This window comes from Parasteatoda tepidariorum, chromosome 10 (genome assembly GCF_043381705.1).
Source record: "Parasteatoda tepidariorum isolate YZ-2023 chromosome 10, CAS_Ptep_4.0, whole genome shotgun sequence".
Classification (NCBI taxonomy): Eukaryota; Metazoa; Arthropoda; class Arachnida; order Araneae; family Theridiidae; genus Parasteatoda; species Parasteatoda tepidariorum.
The window spans coordinates 80,066,587-80,087,546 of record NC_092213.1 but is presented as its reverse complement, the minus strand read 5'-3'; the positions used below and the strand labels follow the sequence as shown (position 1 = coordinate 80,087,546).

The 20,960-nt window shown below is 28.5% G+C and overlaps 2 protein-coding genes and 1 non-coding gene across 4 annotated transcripts in view; 1 reads left to right on the top strand and 2 right to left on the bottom strand.

Moving 5' to 3' along the window:
* Positions 1-4,964: 4,964 nt before the first annotated feature.
* Positions 4,965-5,046, bottom strand: TRNAS-CGA (transfer RNA serine (anticodon CGA)). Its single transcript has one exon. It is a non-coding gene; the product is annotated as a tRNA-Ser (tRNA).
* A 186-nt stretch (positions 5,047-5,232) lies between these two features.
* On the top strand, positions 5,233-14,609 carry LOC107439360 (cytochrome c). The gene is made up of 3 exons (XM_016051928.2): positions 5,233-5,391; positions 10,261-10,448; positions 14,307-14,609. The coding sequence occupies exons 2-3, from the start codon at positions 10,265-10,267 to the stop codon at positions 14,450-14,452; spliced, it is 330 nt and encodes a 109-aa protein (XP_015907414.1). The 5' UTR covers positions 5,233-5,391; positions 10,261-10,264; the 3' UTR covers positions 14,453-14,609.
* A 1,874-nt stretch (positions 14,610-16,483) lies between these two features.
* The window catches only part of LOC107439359 (uncharacterized), a gene marked incomplete in the record, with an annotated part of 53,505 nt that continues 49,028 nt past the window's right edge, over positions 16,484-20,960 (bottom strand). For both annotated transcript variants that reach the window (XM_071186798.1, XM_071186799.1), the window contains 2 exon segments: positions 16,484-16,866; positions 19,644-19,817. In XM_071186798.1, the coding sequence (XP_071042899.1) occupies positions 16,808-16,866; positions 19,644-19,817 (233 nt within the window).

Below are 20,960 nucleotides of genomic sequence, written 5' to 3'. Positions count from 1 at the left end.
CGAAATTTCAAAGCAGTCGTATGATTGCTTCTTGGTGCTTCGATTTTTTTGTTATAGAGTGTATTTACAATATTTAATTGTAATATTTACAATAATTAATAATGATACAATATTTAATGGTTGTGGGACATGTATGTACCTGAAAAAGGTAAACCCTACGAAAGGTAACCTAACACAAATAATAGATAACAAATAATTAATAGATAACAAATTTATTTTAATAAAAAAAAAATCCAAGTATGAAATACCATCATAAAATTCATATTACGATATTTTACATTTAATATTTATTCTTTTCCCAATTCAAGAATTTAGTTCCTGTTATTATTAATTGTTTTAACGAGATTAAAAAGAATTTTTCGTTCAAATTTTCATTAAAAATGTTATCAGACATTAGAAAAGTTTTTTTTTATCTTCTTTCATACTTACTTTAAAAGCTACTCATTAGTTATTAGTCATATATTTTAAAGATCAATATGTCTTACCTTATTGTAGAGCAATCGAATGAGTTAAGGAGATGGGAGACAAATATAACAATCTAAACCTACTTTAGTTTCTTTGAATATAAGTAGAAATATAAATCTTATTTTACTGTCCCTTAGAAAAACAACATGTCATCTTGCCGAGAATTTTGTTAGAACATTTTCAGTAAATCGAAAATAGGTATTATTAAAATTAAAAAAGCTGTAATTAACTTACGATATTAGACCTTAACTTTTCCAGAATTTAACAGAAAATACTCAGTGAGTTTAGTATAGTTAGAAATGGATTGATTCTAATAATATCCAAAAATGGGAAGTGAAATTATTGTTAAAAAATGTTGCTCAACTGGTATAAAATATGCGTAAATTGCATTTCTTTCTTTTTCGTTTTTTTTTTTTTTNATGATGCGTAAATTGGATTTCTTTCTTTTTTTTCTTCTTTTTTTTTAAGGAATGATGCGTAAAATAAAGCTTATGCTTATAAATTTGTGTCAAAAGACAATAGTAAAAAAAATTTTTGGCAGTGAAATTCTTATAAAATGTATTCAGGGGATGATTAGAACATATATTAGCTTCCTTTTCAGTTCAATTTAAAACAGAAAACTAACAAAAGTCTCCTCACTTTATTAAAAGTAATATTGGAAACTAAAGTTATAGTTTGCCTACGCTAAGAACTCCCCTCGCCATTAAAAGTAATGATGCGTAAATTGGATTTCTTTCTTTTTTTTCTTCTTTTTTTTTAAGGAATGAAGCGTAAAATAAAGCTTATGCTTATAAATTTGTGTCAAAAGACAATAGTAAAAAACAATTTTGGCAGTGAAATTCTTAAAAAAGGCATTCCGGGGATGATTAGAACACATATTAGCTTCCTTTTCAGTTCAATTTAAAACAGAAAACTAAGTCTCCTTACTTTAATAAAAGTAATATTGGAAACTAAAGTTATAGTTTGTCTGCGCTAAGAACTCCCCCAGCCACAAAGTCTGAGGCAGTCTGCTGCTATGGAAACAAGAATAGTTTACTAGGGTTAACACAATAGACCGGAGAAAAAGATTTACCTTCTCTCGCCAACCTTACACCCTTACTTGAAATAGATATACCTCGTTACCATAGTCACCGCCACTGGTCCAGACGAATGGCTAGCGGAGTTCTTATTTTAGACAAACTATACATTTAAGTGCAAGATGTTTCGTTACTGCGCTGAATTTAATTTGATTTATACCCGATTCAATAGGAGACATCGGGAGAATGTATAAGTCTCGAAATGCTGGTCTGTGTCTTATCAGTACAAGAAAACGAATAGATTGTGATGAACCAAGGAGGCCTTCAAATGAAGCGAGCCCGAGAGTGACCCTGGATTGCACGGCTGTAAACCCAAGCAACAATTTTACCTTGACCCCAGTTGAGCTCAATACGCGTTCTATAAGAATATGTACCGAAGGACCAATGATGGGATGTTCAGATTTTTAAATATTGGTCTTAGAATGGTCTATATAGGGCCTACATTGGCCAACACGGAACCTATATTGGCTAAATAATGAATATAAAATATCGGGTGACTCTGACAATTCTATATAGGACTGATATCGGTTGTAAAGTGGCAGTAAAATATCGGTGAATCGGACAATTCTATATAGTACCATTATCGGCAAAATAACTGTCCTTTGAACCCTTATTGAGTCAAGATTCATGAATATTGGCACAATGAGGGTCCAAGTTGTTTTGCTGCTAGGGAATGTACAGATGTAAGCATGTTTCTGTCTACAGATCTCCAAGTTACACATGAGGAATGTTCCGTAGTAAATTTACAGAAGTTATATGCACTATAGGGCAGGACAATAAAATCAGGAACATAATATTTGAAAATAAATTGAAAATGAGGATGCCCACTGAGCCTGATTATTGCCTAGGCCCTTGACAATTTCTGAGGGGCCTTAAAAATTAGCAAAAAGGTCCTCAGTATTACTATTTCTTTTAAATACTAAAAGAGACAGTTCCAAAAATTGCATTTTCATTATATTATGATACAACCAAACTCACGTAAACATTGCACAAATCAAATTCGAAAGTACGGTGGGCTAGCTTTATGTTAATTTAACTGATGAATAATTACAGCTTAATGACACAGCAAAAGTTCACGATAGTTCTTGTTTGAGGAACATGAAAAATGTTTTTAACTATTTTTATTTGAACATAACATGGTTTCCTTTTTCATATTCTGCTTTTATACATATTTAATAATATTTAAGACCAAATTTTAAAACAGGAAAAATTTATGTTATATGTTATGTTATATTATTATGAATTGGATAATACTACAAAACAGGATTTTGAAATTCTCATAAAATTATTTGCTGAAAAAGTGTAATAAAAAGCATTTTTAAAAAGTGTATTGTATTGAATACTTTTAAATGTATCTACTATTGAATACTATTAAATGTTATGAGTATAACTTTGTCATTGATTATGAATTTTAATTTTTTAAAACGTGTTATTTCTAAATTATTATTTAAATGAGTCTTTAATTTTCTATGAGTAGATACAGTTTTGGATCTTTTGGATATTTTTTGTGTTGAAATGTAATTTATAAAAAAAAAAAAAAAAATTAATAACCTTAATATTTTAGCATACATGCTGAACTTATCGTTAAAACTAATAAAAGCTGGGCTAACTTTGTGTTGGTTTAGGTACTAAATAAATAAGAATTACATTTTGCAATAAAAAATAATTCAGCTAATCAGTGACTTTTAGCAAAAATCACTGATATCAATTGTTTGAGGTCGCCTAACTATTTTTATTTTGACCTAACATTTATGCTGTTTTATATTTTGCTTTAATATATACATGCGTAAACTTTATCTTGAGGAAATAATCTTCAATTGTCTGCTTTCAAAATTTCTTAGGCTGTTTATCTTGAATTATGCTGTTCAGTAGATTTTTTTATTTTTTATTGTTAGGACTACTCTTAAGTTATTTAATTTTAAAATAGTTTGTAAGGGGCCCGGAAATTTGGTAGGCCTTGGGCCTGTATTTGTCTTGATTTGTCCCTGCCGTGCTCAGCTATAGCGACACGAACATAACATCACGAAATTACTGCACTGAATAGAAAATCGACAACAATGTTCATTCCATCTATCCCCAGAGTGCGCCATATTGAATTTTCCCAGTCCTGTAATGCATGGGACATTTGGCGATGATTCTTTAATTTTTAAAAACCTCGAGTTTGATGACCCTTTGAGCAATTTTTCATTTATACATTCTAAATTAAATTGTCAATAAATAAATTGTGTCTGTGATACTATTGATTATATAAAAAAATTTTTGAATTTTTTTTTAGAAAAAGTATCTTTCCTTTGTTATGCCATTGACACATTTGCTTTTCGTTTTAGCTCTAGCGTTACGGGTAGATTAAATATTTTTTATTTAAAACTAAGCTTTTCTTTTTTTTATTATAATTGAATATTTTATGTCCATTTCATAGATTTTTCTTTTTCTAAAAGTAGATGGCTTAAAAAGAGGAAAAGAAATGTAATATTAATTCAAAAATTATTTCAATTATATATGCACAAATAAAAAAAAAAACTCTATTGACTGGCAATTGACAATTCTAGCAAATCTAGCAATTGACTGGCGATAGAAGCTCGCTTAAACAGGTTCTGAGAATATTTCCGGTTTGAATATATTAAAACATGTTTTTTTTTTATTTGTAAATCAGCGCTGCTTAAAAACTTTTCATTCAAAAATTTTTCATTTCTGGAGCTTTTAATATAGAACGATTGATTAAGTTTTAATTCTTAAAAACTTCATCAAACTGGATTTTTTTTTTTTTTAAGGAATAAAAATAATATCTTTTTAATAAGAAAAAAAGTAATTAAACAAATTTACCGCAATTATCAAAGTTATTTTTTGTTATAATATTAAGATAGTAATTTAATAACTCACTAAACTAACCTTCCCCCCTCCCCCCAAAAAAAACTTCAAAATGTGATGTTAAACTTTTTTCACTTTTTATTATTTATTTATTATTATAATAATTATTTATTTTTTTTTAATGTAAGGAGATAAAAGCCTCTTTTTTGTTGCATGTAATCAAGTAATTTAAATCCATTCTTTCAATTTCATAACATTATAAAAATTCCAATATTATTTCTAAAAATTCCATAATAATTGGCGACATATTTATGAAATAAATAAATAAAAATAAGGGTATGCATGAAAGTAAGGGAAAGCTCGAAAAATAAATATGAGCATAGTGCGATAAAAAATGCTTAAATGCAAATGTCTACAACCAAAATTAAAAACGAAATCATTTTAGAAATAAATGTGTTATTGGTTTTAAAAAGTAATAGGACTTATAGGAATTTAAATAATAATAACTCTAAGGAATTGTAAATTTTGCAATTAATTACTATCAGAAAGTATCATGACGATTTCAATTATCGTGTATAAAAATTTTTATGAATTTTGGTAAAATTATAATTAAGACGCAGTCGACAGGATTCGAACCTGTGCGGGGAAACCCCAATGGATTTCGAGTCCATCGCCTTAACCACTCGGCCACGACTGCTTGTTTAAATAAAGAAAAGTTTACTATCAAATCTAATAATACTTCATATTGACTTATTTTTATATAATGATGTTATAATAAAGGGGAATTCAAGTTATTCGAAATTTTCCTACTAATATAAAGGGAAAAATACAATTCATAAACAAAATTATACATAAACGAAATTATTTTTATATAATAAACACAAAAAACTCAAAATTTCGTTGGTTTCGTTTGGCATCATTATCTTGCGCTTTTCACGCATGCTTCCTCTTTTCTTGATCTTTTCGTCCTCTGGCACTAACTGTGGTCGTTGATTTCGACGTAGCGCCTGCTAAATTTTTAAAATTCTAAATTTTATTTTATGTAAGTATATTTTTTATTTCAAAAACCCTTATTTTTTGCACCTTTAACGTGATTGTACTATCTTATTTGTTGCTTCGTGTTAAAAAATTATAGTACATTTGTATTCAAATAAAATTTTATCTTATGTATTTTAGTAATTATTTGAAACAAAATGTATACAAAATCGATTTAATATGCATCAGTATTTAAATTACCCCATTGTATCTAATTACATTAAATATGTAGGTTAATAACAGCAAAATTTTTAATTCTGTAACTAGGACAGTTGATTACGTAAGATTACACCGGTAACGTAACAAAACACATGGTTTAAATGTGACTTTCTGGATTATCTGAAAAATTCAGTAACATTAAAAATCTTAACTTGTTGATGAAACAATAATTATTTTCAGGGTGTGTTTTTAAAAAAAAAAATTAAAGTTAGGAGAAAATTATCTCACCCTCGGTTGCAATTGTTTTTGTCCACTTTAATCGGTATTTGTAACCTAATAAATTTTTCTTAATTCGTTGTTTAAAGAATAGGCCTATTTAGCCATAATTGTTTCGTTAATTTGTACCTACTTAATGTAAGTAAATATAGGTATAAGGTTAAAATGAAAAAATATCTAATTGACCGAAAAATACTAATACATTTAAAATTAAATTATCTATAACATCACTCCAATATTCATTTTATAATTTTGCCAATTTTTTTATTGTTTAATCCTTCCATTTTTTTAAATCTAAATCTTAATATTTATTTTAAATATTCATTATCAGAAGTCCTATATTAGTTTAGGCATATATTATCGTTTGGTTGTATGTTTGGTAAAATTGTATGGTTAATTCTTTACTTGTTTTGGTTTTTTTTTTGTTTACTTAATTTGACAAGCTGTAGTGAAAATGATTTTAAAAATATAATAATTTTTTTAAAAAAATGTCAACTATTTTAATATGTAGTATGACAATTGACTGTTTTATCTAGTTTTAACCATGATGTTGTACATAATGTCAAAAAACTTTCTTTGGCAAGTGTCAAAAATATTGATGCAATAATTATTATAATTATGGTGTAATAATTAAACGATCAATCAGTTATGTTCTTGAATTATTTTGTCTTTTAACTCTCTTTTTTGTTGTGTTTTTTTGTTTGTTAATTAGTGCTGTTAAAAACCCAAATTCTGGTATATTACATATTAAATAATTATAAGCAAAAGTATGTAAAAATTGCAATTTATCCCATCTGTTAAATTATTGAAAAAATTTAAACACAATGAGCTTAAAATAACATTCAACAATCATCTTAATCATTAAAAAAAAAAAAAAATCACTCTTCCATTTTAATTCTTTCTTTACCCAAAGCATGTGATTACACAAAAAAAAGAAAAAGTTTTAATGATCTCTGTATGTGAAGTTCATATATTAGTTTCGTAAGAATAAGACCAAAATTCGAAACTGCTTGCTCAATTGATACTGAACTGCATAAACTGAAATATAGAAGTAATAAAACTCTTAAATTGATTAGTTGAAAAAATTACTCATTTATGCAAACATTTATATTTTTTGTAAATTATGATTAGTTCACTAATCGGGAAATATATATGAGTCAAGATTTATTGGAAATATTAAAGTACAGTGAGAAAAAACAAGATATCACACTGAATAACTTTTGCTCTAATGATCGGATTTTCATGTACTAAGTGTCTATCTTACTTGTTTTTGGGGGGTGACTTCAAATATGCTAATTAATTAGTGCTAACCGTTGATTAAGTTATGAAATCAGACATAAAAATACACTTTATCTGAATAAAAAGTTGTTTTTTTTTACATATTTGTATTTCTGTCCCTTGGACAAAATTTCAAAAAGATTGGATCATAAATTCTAAGACTAATAAACTTTATATATTTGGCAATAGTCCAAAATAAACAACTTATCACCGCCGCAACAGAATATTTAAGAAAACATATAGACTAATTCAAGCGAGGAATACCCAATTTTACTCCATTGGTAAAGAACCAAGTTCAGACAATAAATAAAATTGAAATAATGTTCTATAATTACTCGAAGAGGTTTATTTATTTATTATAAGTTAACAGAAAATATCTCTAAGTTTCTAAGCAATAAATAATTTTTCGACTGATTTCTGACCAAAAAGCAGAAATGTTTTTTCTTCTAATCTCCTTTGAAAAAAGAATTTTTGAATAGATTTATAAATTTATGCTTTTCTAACAGGGTTGGCAAGTTTTTGACAGATGACGGTTTTTACCATCATGTCAAAATCCCATAGTTTTGGTAAAACTGTATTTTTATTTGAGTTTAACTGCTTATGATTCAAAATTAATTCATTTTTGAGCAATAAAATTAGAAAAATAAAGTTAGTTAAAAATAAAGAACAGATTCTTGCATTTTTCCAACATGAATATATCAAAACATACTATTTGAAGTAAAATATTAGGATACTAAAAAAAATTTCAATATTTTCAAGCATCATTTTGTTTGGCATATTACATTATTGAAGAATGTCAAGAATGATTACTTTCATTCTTAAAATCTTGCTATGAGAAACACATGTACACATAAAAAGAAAGCCTCATAAAATAAACTTTTCTTATCAATTTTGCTTTCAATATTTTACACAGAAATGAGACATGAAAAAGTCTAGGAAATCCTTTTAAAGTTTCAATATTTCTGTATGAAAGTATATCCTTCTATAAGAATACATGTATATAGTTGCAAAATCAATAGCAATCATTTACAACATTAATTTATAAAGGCAATTATGTGAAAATAATATATTGTCTGCTATATGCCATGAATTAAAAAAAACATTAGGTTTTTGACAGTTTTTACCGGTAAAAACACGGTTTTTACCACTGTCATGTCAAAAACCAGTTTTTGGCGGCAAAAACCCAACCCTGTTTTCTAAGCTTTTAAAATTAAAATTCATGAACTTTTTATCTGATATTATTTTGATTTTTAATGTTTTTATTTCATTTATACGAGGATTTCATGCAAATTGACATAACTTATTTTAATTATATACAAAATTTTAGGGATATCATTTTTGCAGCTTTGGTTATCTTAGGCGGGAAAGTTTAAAGAAACAAAAAAGTGCCTGAGCAAAATGTAGATTATATAGGAATTCTAATGCACATTCACAAGTTTATATGTAATTTATTATGTTTGTTTTTTCTGTTACTGAAGGAATTGTTGAATGTTAAGTGGCATTTACATATAATAAATACCACTCCTATGATTTTTTTCTTATATATATCTGATACGATACACTCCTTTTAAACAGATTTTGTAAGGTCCTATAAGTGTTAAAGTAGTTATTTAGTAGTAGGATTATAAAATCTTCTTTTAAAGAGTGTTTATATAAGATTACAAAACTTTGAATTTTAATTTATAAAATTTATATATCAAAACAGCATAAATTTTTTTATCAGGAAAATTTAAACATTTCAACTTCTAAGTATGAATTTTCCAATTTAATTTTTTTTAAAAATAGTATTATATAAGATGCTATTAAAAACAGAGCAAAATTGCATTAAAATTTAGCTCTTTGCATTAAACATCTATTTAAAAAATCTGAAGCTTCTATTTTTCGCGTCTGATGCAAGTTTAACAAATATGCCAAAAATAATTGAAATCTAAATTTTTGGCATTAAAAATTGTGTGTTGATATGATTTCCCAAATATATTTCATGATAATCTATTAGTTAATAATAATGATCCATGTTAATAATTGTCCAAACTCTCTAATCCGATTGTGATCATTTTCTATGGATAGTGCTGTTTTTGGGAATATATTAAGCACTGGTATGGAGAAAACAACATTGATATTTTTTTCATGGATAATTTTTCTAGTTTAAATTGTAGTCAACCCCTTGTCAGCGTCGCCCGAATCCAGTTCAGACAACTACTATGTGTAGTGTTTGTGATGTCCAAACTAACTCTGGCAGAAGAAAAATTAACGTTTCTATTTTATGAAGCTATTCTTCTATTTTATTTTGTTATGCTGAGTTCGTTTCTACTTTAGGATACTTAATTCACTATTTCCCTAATAGATGGCATTAGTGGTCCTAGTCAGACACAATTCTATTAAGACAGGTCAAGGGAGGGAATTGTAGGTGGGGGATTTGGGATATATACCATAATGTAAGAGATTTGTAAACTTAATGTTTTGAAAATCATATTGTTGTGTTTTTATACGATATTATACTAGTTATATTATTTTTAGCTTCAAAATTTTGTTTAATTTGCTCTAACTGAATAAGTTGTGTGTGCAATCCATTACTTTTTTATGTGTATCTAAAAATTTTAAATACAGTAGTTATTGCATTTAAAATTTTATTTTTGTAATAAAAAACATTTTCTAACTTTTATAATAAAAAAAAGAACAAAATTAATCATTTGAAAATTTTTTCCATTTCTTATTGAACATTTTGTGTGCTACTACGTAGTAGTACTATGTAAGTTTTTATACCAACCTCTTTAAAGTTTTATATCTTAACAATCTATCAATATCTGTTGAACATTAATTATCAATATATGTTGCACATTAATTGTTTAATACATAGGTGCACATTAAAGTTATTGTTGCCCAAATTTTTTTAGATGCAAATTAAATATTTTTAAAAATCTACTTCTTATTTTAATTAATAATTCAATACTTTTGTTTTGAACAACTTGGTAAAAATCTGACAGTAATATTTAATGTTCCTTCAAACATAAGAGTCCTACATAAAATTTTTATAAAGTTGGGCCCGCCATTTGATTTGTGTTTTTAATTGTGTCCCCTGGCCTAATGTAAGTTGGAAACCCCTTACCTAGATGCGCTGTGTAAGAAAAATCTTTCAATTAATGCTTTTAATTCTGTATTGCAGAGAGATGGGAGATATTCCTGCTGGTGATCCTGAAAAGGGCAAGAAATTATTTGTACAAAAATGTTCTCAGTGTCATACTGTTGAGAAAGGAGGAAAGCACAAAGTAGGCCCCAATCTCAATGGCCTGATTGGTCGTAAAACAGGACAGGCTCCTGGTTTCTCCTACACTGACGCTAATAAAAGCAAAGGTCTCTTCATTTGATTTTTTATTAATGTACTGAATTATGAGATAATGAAGTCAATACATTTAGAGGGCGCTATACCGAGGAAGAGAGTTTTCGTCGCAACTTCTTTCTCCTTCATTACTAATTTAAAAGAAAGAAGAAATAAATTCAGACAAACCTAGAGTAAGCCATGAAGTTTCAAACACTGAAAAGAAAATTTTAAAATATACAAATGAAAATAAATGATGAGATGATAACTTTGGATTACGCTACGGAGAAGTTGTCTTCTAAATTTGTTTGCATTTTAATATTTTGAAGTATTTTTTTCAGCATTTGAAACTTCGACTTACTCTAGTTTTGCCTGAACATACTTTTTCTTTCTTTTAAATTAGTAATAGAGAAGTAGAAAAAAAAAATTTCCGCAGTATGGCGTCTTCTTAAGATCATATACTTTATATTATCATGATTACTTAAATTTAATAAATAAATTTTTTGGTATTTTATCTTTATACTAATAAGAAATTTAATGCAAGGCAAAACCTGTGTGATAAATAACATTTTATTTTTTGTTTTTACTTGTACATAAAATTTAATAAAGGAGTTTTTTTTTTCCCTTGACATCTCTAATGCTTAGAATCTGCTATTTATTATTTTTTTTTTATGCTTAAGATATGGTGTGCTAGATATTTTAGGGTGAAAACTTTATATTATTTTGGCATTTTAGAAGTGATAGGGGAAGTAAATATCTCAATTTTTTTATGAACATTGCTATTGGAAAATAAATTTTAGTGTAAGTCATTTGGAAGTTAAGGGGTTTTCTGATCTAGAAACTTTAAAAAAAAAAAAATCTAATTTTTTTTATTCAGAATAATAATGTATCTTAAATTTGCACCATGAGAATGATAATTGATTTATAATTACATTAACTATGATACTTTATTATTTGCTTTTCAAAATGGTAACTATTTTTTTAAATTAAAGGCATAAAATAAGAATTTTAATTTGGTAAAAACAAATGGGATAAAAAATATACATTAATGCAGCTTCATTAATTCCATCTAATTAAAAATATAAATCCAAAAAAGTGGTGTTTTATGAATTTTAAAAATTTTATATTTTTTAACATTCCATAATCTTTTAGTTATACCTGTGATTGTTCCTAATTGTAGGGTATTTTGCAACAGTTTTATTCTCTTGAATTGTAGTTATTGGCTTAAAACTGGAATCCACGGATTAGTTTTAACATTTAGTAAATTACTGTTTTGTTAAACTATTAACAAGCTAAGTTTAAATTGAAATTTAAAAGAAATTTTTTTTTTAAATACTCAGATTCTACAATTATTGGTTCTCTGATAATATTTATTTACAACAGTGGTTACCAACTGGAAGCCCGCGGGCCACATAAGGCCCGTGAATCCTTTTTTGTGTGTGTGTGTGTGGCCTGCGAATTAAAATATATTGTTATTTTTTTGCGGACAATTTTCGTAAAAAATCTTTGTGTTTAAAATACTTTTCTTTTGTTAAAGAAAGCCTGATTTCTTCGTTTCTGTGAAATTTAACATACCAACGGTGCAAAAAAAATGTATTTATTGGGTAAAAATCTACTTCTTATTTTGATTTGTAATTCACTACTTCTGTTTTGTACAACTTGATGAAAATCTGACAGTAATATTTAATGTTCCTTCAAACATAAGAGTCATATATAAAATTTTGATAAAGTTGCGGCCTGCCATTTGACTGGTGTTTTTAATTGCGACTCCTGGCCTCATGTAAGTTGGAAACCCCTGATCTACAATCTGAATTAAAAGGTAGGGGAGAGGGGGGCACATGTGAACAAATTTTTTTATTTCTTCACTTTTCGAAAAATATCATCAATTTTTCATAGTAAAAAAGTCCATATGTTTAAATAGTATTTTCTTTGTCTTGTGGAATTTTTTGAGATTTTTCAATAAAATATTTCTTTACTTTATAATATTTTAGAAAAATGACTTCAATTGTTCACATGTGCCCCTATTGGGGGCACATGTGAACAGGCCTGGGGCACATATGAACAAGATTAAAAACACAAAGCAATCATCATATTTCAAAGAAAAAAAATCTTTAATATAACAGATATAGATACGCATTATACTGAGGGGGTTGTAGCTTACTATGTGAATTTAAATTGTACAACAGTACTGTCAATAAGAAAATAATTTTTCAGCTGTACAATAATTTATCCGTAATTGGGTTTTTCGCAACTTCATGTTCCACGGGTGTTGTAATGGGCCTTTTTCTTTCTTCTCTAATACTCTTTCATTTTTTTTTTTTTCATTTTTTCTATCTTTTCATTTGTAGCTTTAACAATTCTATTTTCTCAGGTGTATCAGTTAATATGCGTGATGCGCGATCAACCATTTAATAAAAAAAAAATTTTTTAAAGGAAAAATTAATAAATTAATTATGGAAAATTAAATAATGATAATTTTAAATGCATACATATTTTTTAAACTTATAATATCATGAGGATAATAATCTTAATACTATGTAGGGGCACTTGTGAACTGTTCACATCTGCCCCAGATGTTTTGTTCACAAGTGCCCCCATCATCCTTCTTAAACCTAACTTGAAAAATAAAGAACTTTTAATTGAGTAAAAAAAAAAAAGAATAATTGTCATAAACTTACCTGAATGTTCATATAATGATCCGCAATAGTTCATTTTAGTTTATTAGTTGATTTATATTATGCTTTCACTTGGAGAAGCGAGCGATTATAATATATGCAACACCAGCTGATACAAAGAAATTGTCAGACTAGACCAGTGATTCTCAACCTTTTTCTTGTTGCGGCACACTTTTAACGATTTCGAAATTTGACGGCACACAATGAAAAAAATTAGATTAAAAGTTGTTTAATGACCTATTTTACTCCGTGTTAAGTAGTTTGTGGTAATAATTTTGAATGTGAAATAAAATAATATGTACTGCAAAAGCACATTTATTAAGGGATTAATTATTTCTTTCGACCAATTTTTTATTAGTTAGTAGCAGTTATTTATTTTTTTGCTAGTTATTAATTGTTAGCTTGTTTTCTATAATTATTAACTGTTATTTTTTTTGCGATTTCTTGTTAACTAGTTTTTTTGCTAATTGTTAATTGTTAGCGTAATTTTTGCTAGTTATCCTTTGTTAATTTGTTTTTTATATATTTGTTCTTTTCCGACAAAGATGTTCACGCTGTTGAAGCGTGGAAAAATTACAAAAAGTATATCTGCACACACACACTTTTCTTTAATTTAAACTTTACTCATAATAAAAAAAAGCGTTATAATTTTTATTGTATCATTTCTAATATTTGGCGGCACATTTTAAGAATTTAGCGGCACACAAAAGTGCCGCGGCACAGTGGTTGAGAATCACTGGAATAGACCAACAAAATGTCTCATTGTTCTGAAAGTTTTTCAGAGAGGTAGGACTAGTACTGCCATCAATTGAAAATTTTTCGAGATTTTTCATTTCAAATTATATTGGTAAAACATACCATGTTCACATGTGCCCCCCTCTCCCCTGCTATAAGGTTAAAGAAGTTTTGATACGCTTGACATAACTTTGGTTAAACTATAACATGTATCAGTTGATATATTTCTTTAGTTGTCTACTATTTTTGGGCAGTTATTTTATAAAGTAAGAGCTAATATTTAAAAAATTGTAAATATACAAATTTTACCCATTGATCAAAAAGTTGCATAGATAATATGCCCTGGAATGTTCTTTTAGGGATAAATGAGACAATTTAAGTTAATAAAATGAGTAGCTCATAATGTGCTATTTAAATTTACAAAAAAAAAAACTAAGTACTATGCATTGAATGCTCTTAATCCTTTCGTTTATTTATTTTTAGGTATAACATGGAATAGGGACACCTTATTTGTTTACTTAGAAAATCCTAAGAAATACATTCCTGGCACAAAAATGGTATTTGCTGGTCTAAAGAAGAAAAACGAGCGTGCCGACATCATTGCCTACTTAGAGGAATCGACAAAATGATTTAAGTGATTGTAGACATCTCAAATTTATTTATAAATCTCATCTCATCAAAAATGGTTTAGTTTTGGTCTATTATAGCACAGTCTGCCTCCATACTTGTTTGTGCTGTCTGCTGTAAATTTAGTTGGATAAATAAATGAGTATGGTCTGCTTGTAACGTACCTTTTCTACATTTTAATTTAGTAATGAAGAAAAAAACGAATTTATGATGAAAATATTCTTCTGCGGTATGTCGTCCTCTTAAAGGTTTACTCGGAAAATTGATTTTGTTTTCATGTTAGCCTAGGTGTCCGAATTTTCTTTTTTTATTCAGTGACTAAATATTTTTAAGTAATTTTAGTTTCCTTTTATTTACTGAAATGACTCATTATTTCAATTGTTATTAAACTTAGTTACAGTTACAAAAAAAAAATTCTAAGTTCACATTTAAAAATACAAATTTAAATTTCTTTAACGATTTCAAATAATAAAATGAAACTAAAAATTATTTAAAAATATCAATTAGTAATTTAATAAATAAGAAAACTCAGGATAATAATTCTCTATGGGTTTGCATGGAAAAAAAGATATCCCTTTTCTTTCTGAATGGGATTTATGTTTGTTTGCAGGTTCGTGGAAGTGAATCTAATATCACTTGAGTTTTTTTTTTTTTTGTCTAAGAAACTGCAGGAATATTTTTAATGTAAAATGTTAAGCTGCATAATATATTGTGAAAAATTTGGGAATGTCTGCTGAGGGTCATTCTAACCGAGTATTTCGTGTACTGATGTAAGGATGTAACTAATATTTCGGCCAAGTACTTTTTGGAAAATATTTTCGACCAAGTTTTTTTAATTTCAATTGATTATTAAAGAAAATAATCTAAAATGGTATATTAACTATACATAATTAGAATAACATTTTACACACTTTTTTTAAGTTTTAAAATTTATGTGCTTGCCCCAGAATTTTTTTTATTTTCAAATTTATGTTCTGGAAGACAAAAGGGGAAAAAATACTGCTTTTTATTTGCATATAAATTATACTCTGCCAAGTCAATTGAGTAGTTTTTTCATCACTTTTTGTTTTAAGAAGTGAGAACGTTTTTTTTTTTCTTGCTGCTTTTCTGATTTACGTTGTTGCAGCATTTCTGATAGTTTTTTATTTTATAATTTACTTTTTTTCTCCCTGTACAACACAAATTACTGTGATTTTCAACGTTAAAGTTTTTGTTTTAAGAACAATTGTTTTGGTTCTGTTTTACTTATGCATTTTTTTTTTATTACGGTACAGCATTTTCGAAAATGCGTTTCTATTAAACTTGATTATTTTATCATAACTTTTTCTTAAGAACGCGCCATTGTGAAAAAATTACTGATATTTTCAGCATTAAATTATTATTCTAAAAATGACTTGTTTCTATCAAGCTTTTTTTTTTTTTTTTAAGAAATGAAGAAAAAAAAAGACGCTTATAAAAAATAAGGTAGACATGCCATCATTAAAATTTATTTGTGAGAGCTTTATACCCTTCCGCTCACTATATGATGTCCTAGCATTCCTGATACTAGTCTTTCTTGCCTGCTGATTTTTCAAAGTTTGCATATCAGTGCATTTTACTGCTAAATGATATGGCGATGAGGTAAGCCTGATTTAGTAATCTGTTTAAAGTTTTTCTGTTTTTTTTTTTATTAATATTTTTAGATTTTTTACTCAAAACGCTCTATTTCTAATTGAATTGAAGAACAAATTAAAATTATCTAAAATGAATTCAATATCTATTCGATGTATTAATCAAAAATAAACTCAATATCTATTAGATGTATTAATCAGAAATAAACTCAATGGAAGTATTTTGCGTGCGAGTCCATTAAATGTTAATCATGAATAAAAATTATTCAAGTAAATTTAAGTTGCGCATGATCATTTCACTGACAATAAAAATATTCAAAACTCCCTGTGTCTTAAAATATTTTAGATGATATGGAACAGTTGGGATAAAATTTGCATTTTTCATTTTTTTCCACCTTTGATGAATTAAAAACTATTTAAACGTAGAGTACAAAATATTGTTTATTATATGAATCAAAATATCGTTTTTCCGAAGTTAGAGTAAATCTCGGCAAAAAAAAAANAAAAAAAAAAAAAAAAAAAAAAAAAAAAAAAAAAAAAAAACGTGAGTTTTTGGAGTAAATGATGTCTTATGTTAGAAAATAAAAATATAGTTGAGAAAATATTCATTTATTGCATAAAAGCTTAGTTTTTGTCTCGTCTCGTCTCGTGAAAACAAATCGTTGAATGGATCAAACTGTTAATCTTTTAAAATCTATGTATATAAAATTATGGATATTTAATTTCATTTTCCAATGCTGTTGATGATCATCTTCCAGAAAAAATTGACAATATTCCATCTCTAATACCTCCCAAGATTCCTTTCTCTGTGGAAATGAAATGAAAAAGTTTTAGTAGTAATTTCAATAATAATCTTTCTCACACAATGAAAATTCTACACTTAAGAGGAGGATTCTATACCGTGGGAGACACTTTTCATGAAAAAGCCTGTTTCATTTTATTGGTAATTTTAAGATTAAAGGGGGGGGGGGGAATGATNGGGGGGGGAATGATTTGAGGTAAATATAGAGTAGTAACCCATGAAGTTTAAAATTATGAAAAAAATGTTTATAAAATAACGAATGCAGGATTACTTCCTAACTGCGTAATCCTGCTATGATTTTGAATTTTTTTTTAAATTTGAAATTTTATAATTTAATCTAGGTTTACCTGAACTCACTTTCTCTATATTTTAAATAACTTGCCTTGAAAGAGAATTTGCCATGTTCACTTGTGGTGTAGAGTCCTCTCAAGTATTATCTACTATGTTAATACAAAACATTTTAAGTAAATATTTATTTAAATATGTTTTTTACTTCTACTAAATGTTTTATTTTTCGATCCTTCAGATAAATTATTCTTTACCTTATGTAAGCCAAATTTTGGAACTTTCTTCTTTAATGCGATTTGCGCATGCGTAATTATAGTTTATCTTACATTTAGCTGCTAAACCAGTGGTTGAAAGTAGCGCACTGCAAGTAGTGAAACTACTGCAGTTGCTACTTTTTTACGTAGTTCGTAGTGCAGTGTTCTACCTTTTTTAAAATAAGTAGTGTGATACAAAGAACAATAGTTTGTAGCGGTTCTTGACAACTACTTCTAGTTTAACAAAGAAATACGGTTCTAACATAACTACTTTTTCGAATTTGATGGGTGCAAATCTTCGCAAGTCGGATACAGGGCTGGATTACCCATTAGGCCATGGCCTGGGGCCCCCAATGATTAGGGGCCCCCTTAAAAAAATTTTTGAAAATAAATTTTCAAAAATTGAGAAGAACAATGATTTTTTTTTAAAAAAAAAAAAACCAATTTCAAATATATATTAATAAAATACGATAATTTTTTTAGTTCTAATTTAACAAAATAAAGTAAAATTTAATTTATTATTATTTATTTTAATTTTAAATATGCTTTCTTAAATGAAAAGATATATACTTTTATATTTGAATAAATAAAAAATATACGAGAAAAAAAATTAATCTAAGGGCCCCCAAAATTTGAATGGCCTGGGGCCCCGCGTACGCTTAATCCGGCCCTGAATGGATACAATTAACAGGGATAACGTATTTAAAATCAAGTATAACTATTATATAAACTAGCCATTTCAAAGAATAGATAATTCAAACGCGAATGCCCACTCGTGAAATATTGACGTTATTTCCAAGAAATGGTACGTATTTTCGATTTACTTGATGTCTTAAAAAAAATAAGAGAGCATTCAACATTTAAAAAATTGCAACTATTTGTTAATTTCGCATTTCTTATAAATATCTGACGAAAAAGGCACCATGAACGAATTCGAATGGAATAACAAACTGGCTCATATAAACATGAATAAATATTTTTTTACTTTTTTCCAAGCCAATTTCTTATTCAAAACTATTTTGAACATACGTGTAAATTAAGTTCTCCAGCGAAGTTCGTCTTCTTAACGTACTGAAACAGTTACTAAATTCCAAAGTAGTTTGTAGTCACTACATTTAAAAAATTAGTTATAATTGTAGTTAGCTACATTTGTAACAAAGTAGTTTTAGTTGTAGTAAACTACAAAAATAGTGTAGTTTTCCTGACCACTGTGCTAAAAATTTGCAAGGGTGTCTAAAGGGATCGGATGCAGTGTGAATGGCGCCTTTTTTTCCAGATTTTTGTCAAATTTCTATGTGCTTAAATAACCACACTACCTAAATTTTTAATTGTGTATTTTTCTTTTAATTGTAAAAAAGTTTGTCACCTGAAACTTCAAAATAATTAATTAACAAATATTGAGATCAGGTGTGTACGAATACTCGGGCTCTTAAGAGCCCACACGCAATTTATTCATGCCTCGTCGTCATAACAAGATCTACATTAGCTACAATAGCTGACTTATAAGCACAACTAGTCAAATTTTCATTTTGTGTCGTAGCTAAACTAACCGTACCCGAGCATAAGTATGTTCCTCATTACAGCCTCATCTTTGCTCTGAATATAAACAAAAAGACAGTTCTTAAGAGTGTGAGGAGGTTTTTCCTTTCTACGTCTACAGAAATTGAATCCACGGTATGGCAAGCGATGCTTATTATGTTCAGAAATAGGAGAAATCTTGCTATCTTTTGCAAAAAAAAATTTTTTTTTGAGTGCTTCTCACACTTTTGTATTGATATATTTTGCTTTGGGTACATTGATACAATATTAGAAAGCACTCCTTTTTGCGGATATAATCGTGTGAGCTGATGAAGAGATTCTATCTTTTTATTTCCTGTTTTCCGGCTTTTTAATATATATATTAAAAAATTATATTTTAAATATTTTATTTTAATAATTTTTCTTCTTCTCTTTTCATTAATCTTTATTATTTTCCATAACGAAAAGAAAAAAAGTTATTAATATAAAATATCTTTAAAAAAGTATTTCAAAAATATATATTAAAAAGCTGGAAAACAGAAAATGAAAAGATAGAATCTCTTCATTATCTCACACGATTATAACCGCAAAAAGGAGTGCCTTCTAATATTGTATCGATATTGCCAAAGCAATCTGTATATTGTATAAAGCAATCTAGACTTTGTATCGGGAATTTTTTTGTTAGACTTCAAGCAGACCAGTAAAAGAAAGCATTACTTACTGTCTTCGGCACCAATGCAGTCATCTCTTGACTTCGAACCTTTTGAGTCTGTGGTTTTGCCTTCATCACACTTATCACAATCCTTCTTTCCATAACTCTCTTGGTAGTAGCCGACATCGCACATGCTGCACTCCACTGTGTTGGGCTCACTGTAGTAGCCAGGCATACAAGGAACTTTGGGAACATAAAAACACTATTAAAACACTTGACGGATATGTTTATACTTTTTGTAAATAGAATTTATGGCTCGCTATTTCTTCAATATTCACACTTTCCCCCACTCCGTTATCATGGTTTCGGTAAAAAAAGCAAGATATTATTATTTTATAACCCTCGTTGGACAGCCGACCCAATCTTTTGGGTTTACGACTGCTAATGTTTAACTCCGTAGCCTTGTAGTTTTGAACCCCATCCAGATGACAAGGGAACTGCTGGATCAAGTATTGGGAGAAATTTTGCCTTCGTGGAGTGCTTTTTAACGGAACTAACCCGTTTGCATTTGTTGCAACCGCATTTACGTTACGTAGAGAGGGAAATCACGAAAACTTCTACCGGTTAGTCTGACGGCAAGAGGATTCTAAGCCGTGATCCATCCACGCCTGAGGATATTTTACGTCAGCATTGTGGTCGATGCAAGCCTTATGCGGAATTCGTACAGACCAGCCATTGCTGGGATTCGAACCCGGTTCACCTCATGGAAAGCGAACGCTCTATCCCCTGATCCATCAGTCGAAACCATGGTAACAGAGAAGGGAAACGTGTGGAAACCATGAGATTCTATTTACAAACACTGCAAAGACATACAAAATACAGGCAAGACCCGACTACCGACAAAGTCCGATTAGGCTTGGGTCTGGGCCTAGAATTATTGAAAAGAGAGAGAGATACTTAGAGGGTAGTTTTAGAGACCTACGCAGAACATTATAAGTATAAAAACATTATATTAAAAAAATTATTTCTAACGTTGAACCTTTTTAAAGAGCCCGAAGGTAAACTAATGGAGTATATCAAAATGGTTATAGGCCGGGATAGCCTGGACGGTAGGGCGCTGGGCCCATGTCCGACAGTTCGTGGGTTCGGACCCCACCGACCGAAGACTCCCCGTGTAGTAAAGTGACTGATGCACGTTAAATCTGTCGAGTCGCAAAAGTCCTCCATGTTCCCGTAACAAATCAATACCTTTGGGGGTACTGGATTGGAGATCGGTCGTTCTCTGATTCAGGTCAAAATTACGATCTGTGGATGAATGAATGGATGTATGAATGGGTCCGCCCTATAAACGGGTGCGACGTATGGTGTGGCAGAAGTCGAATTCTT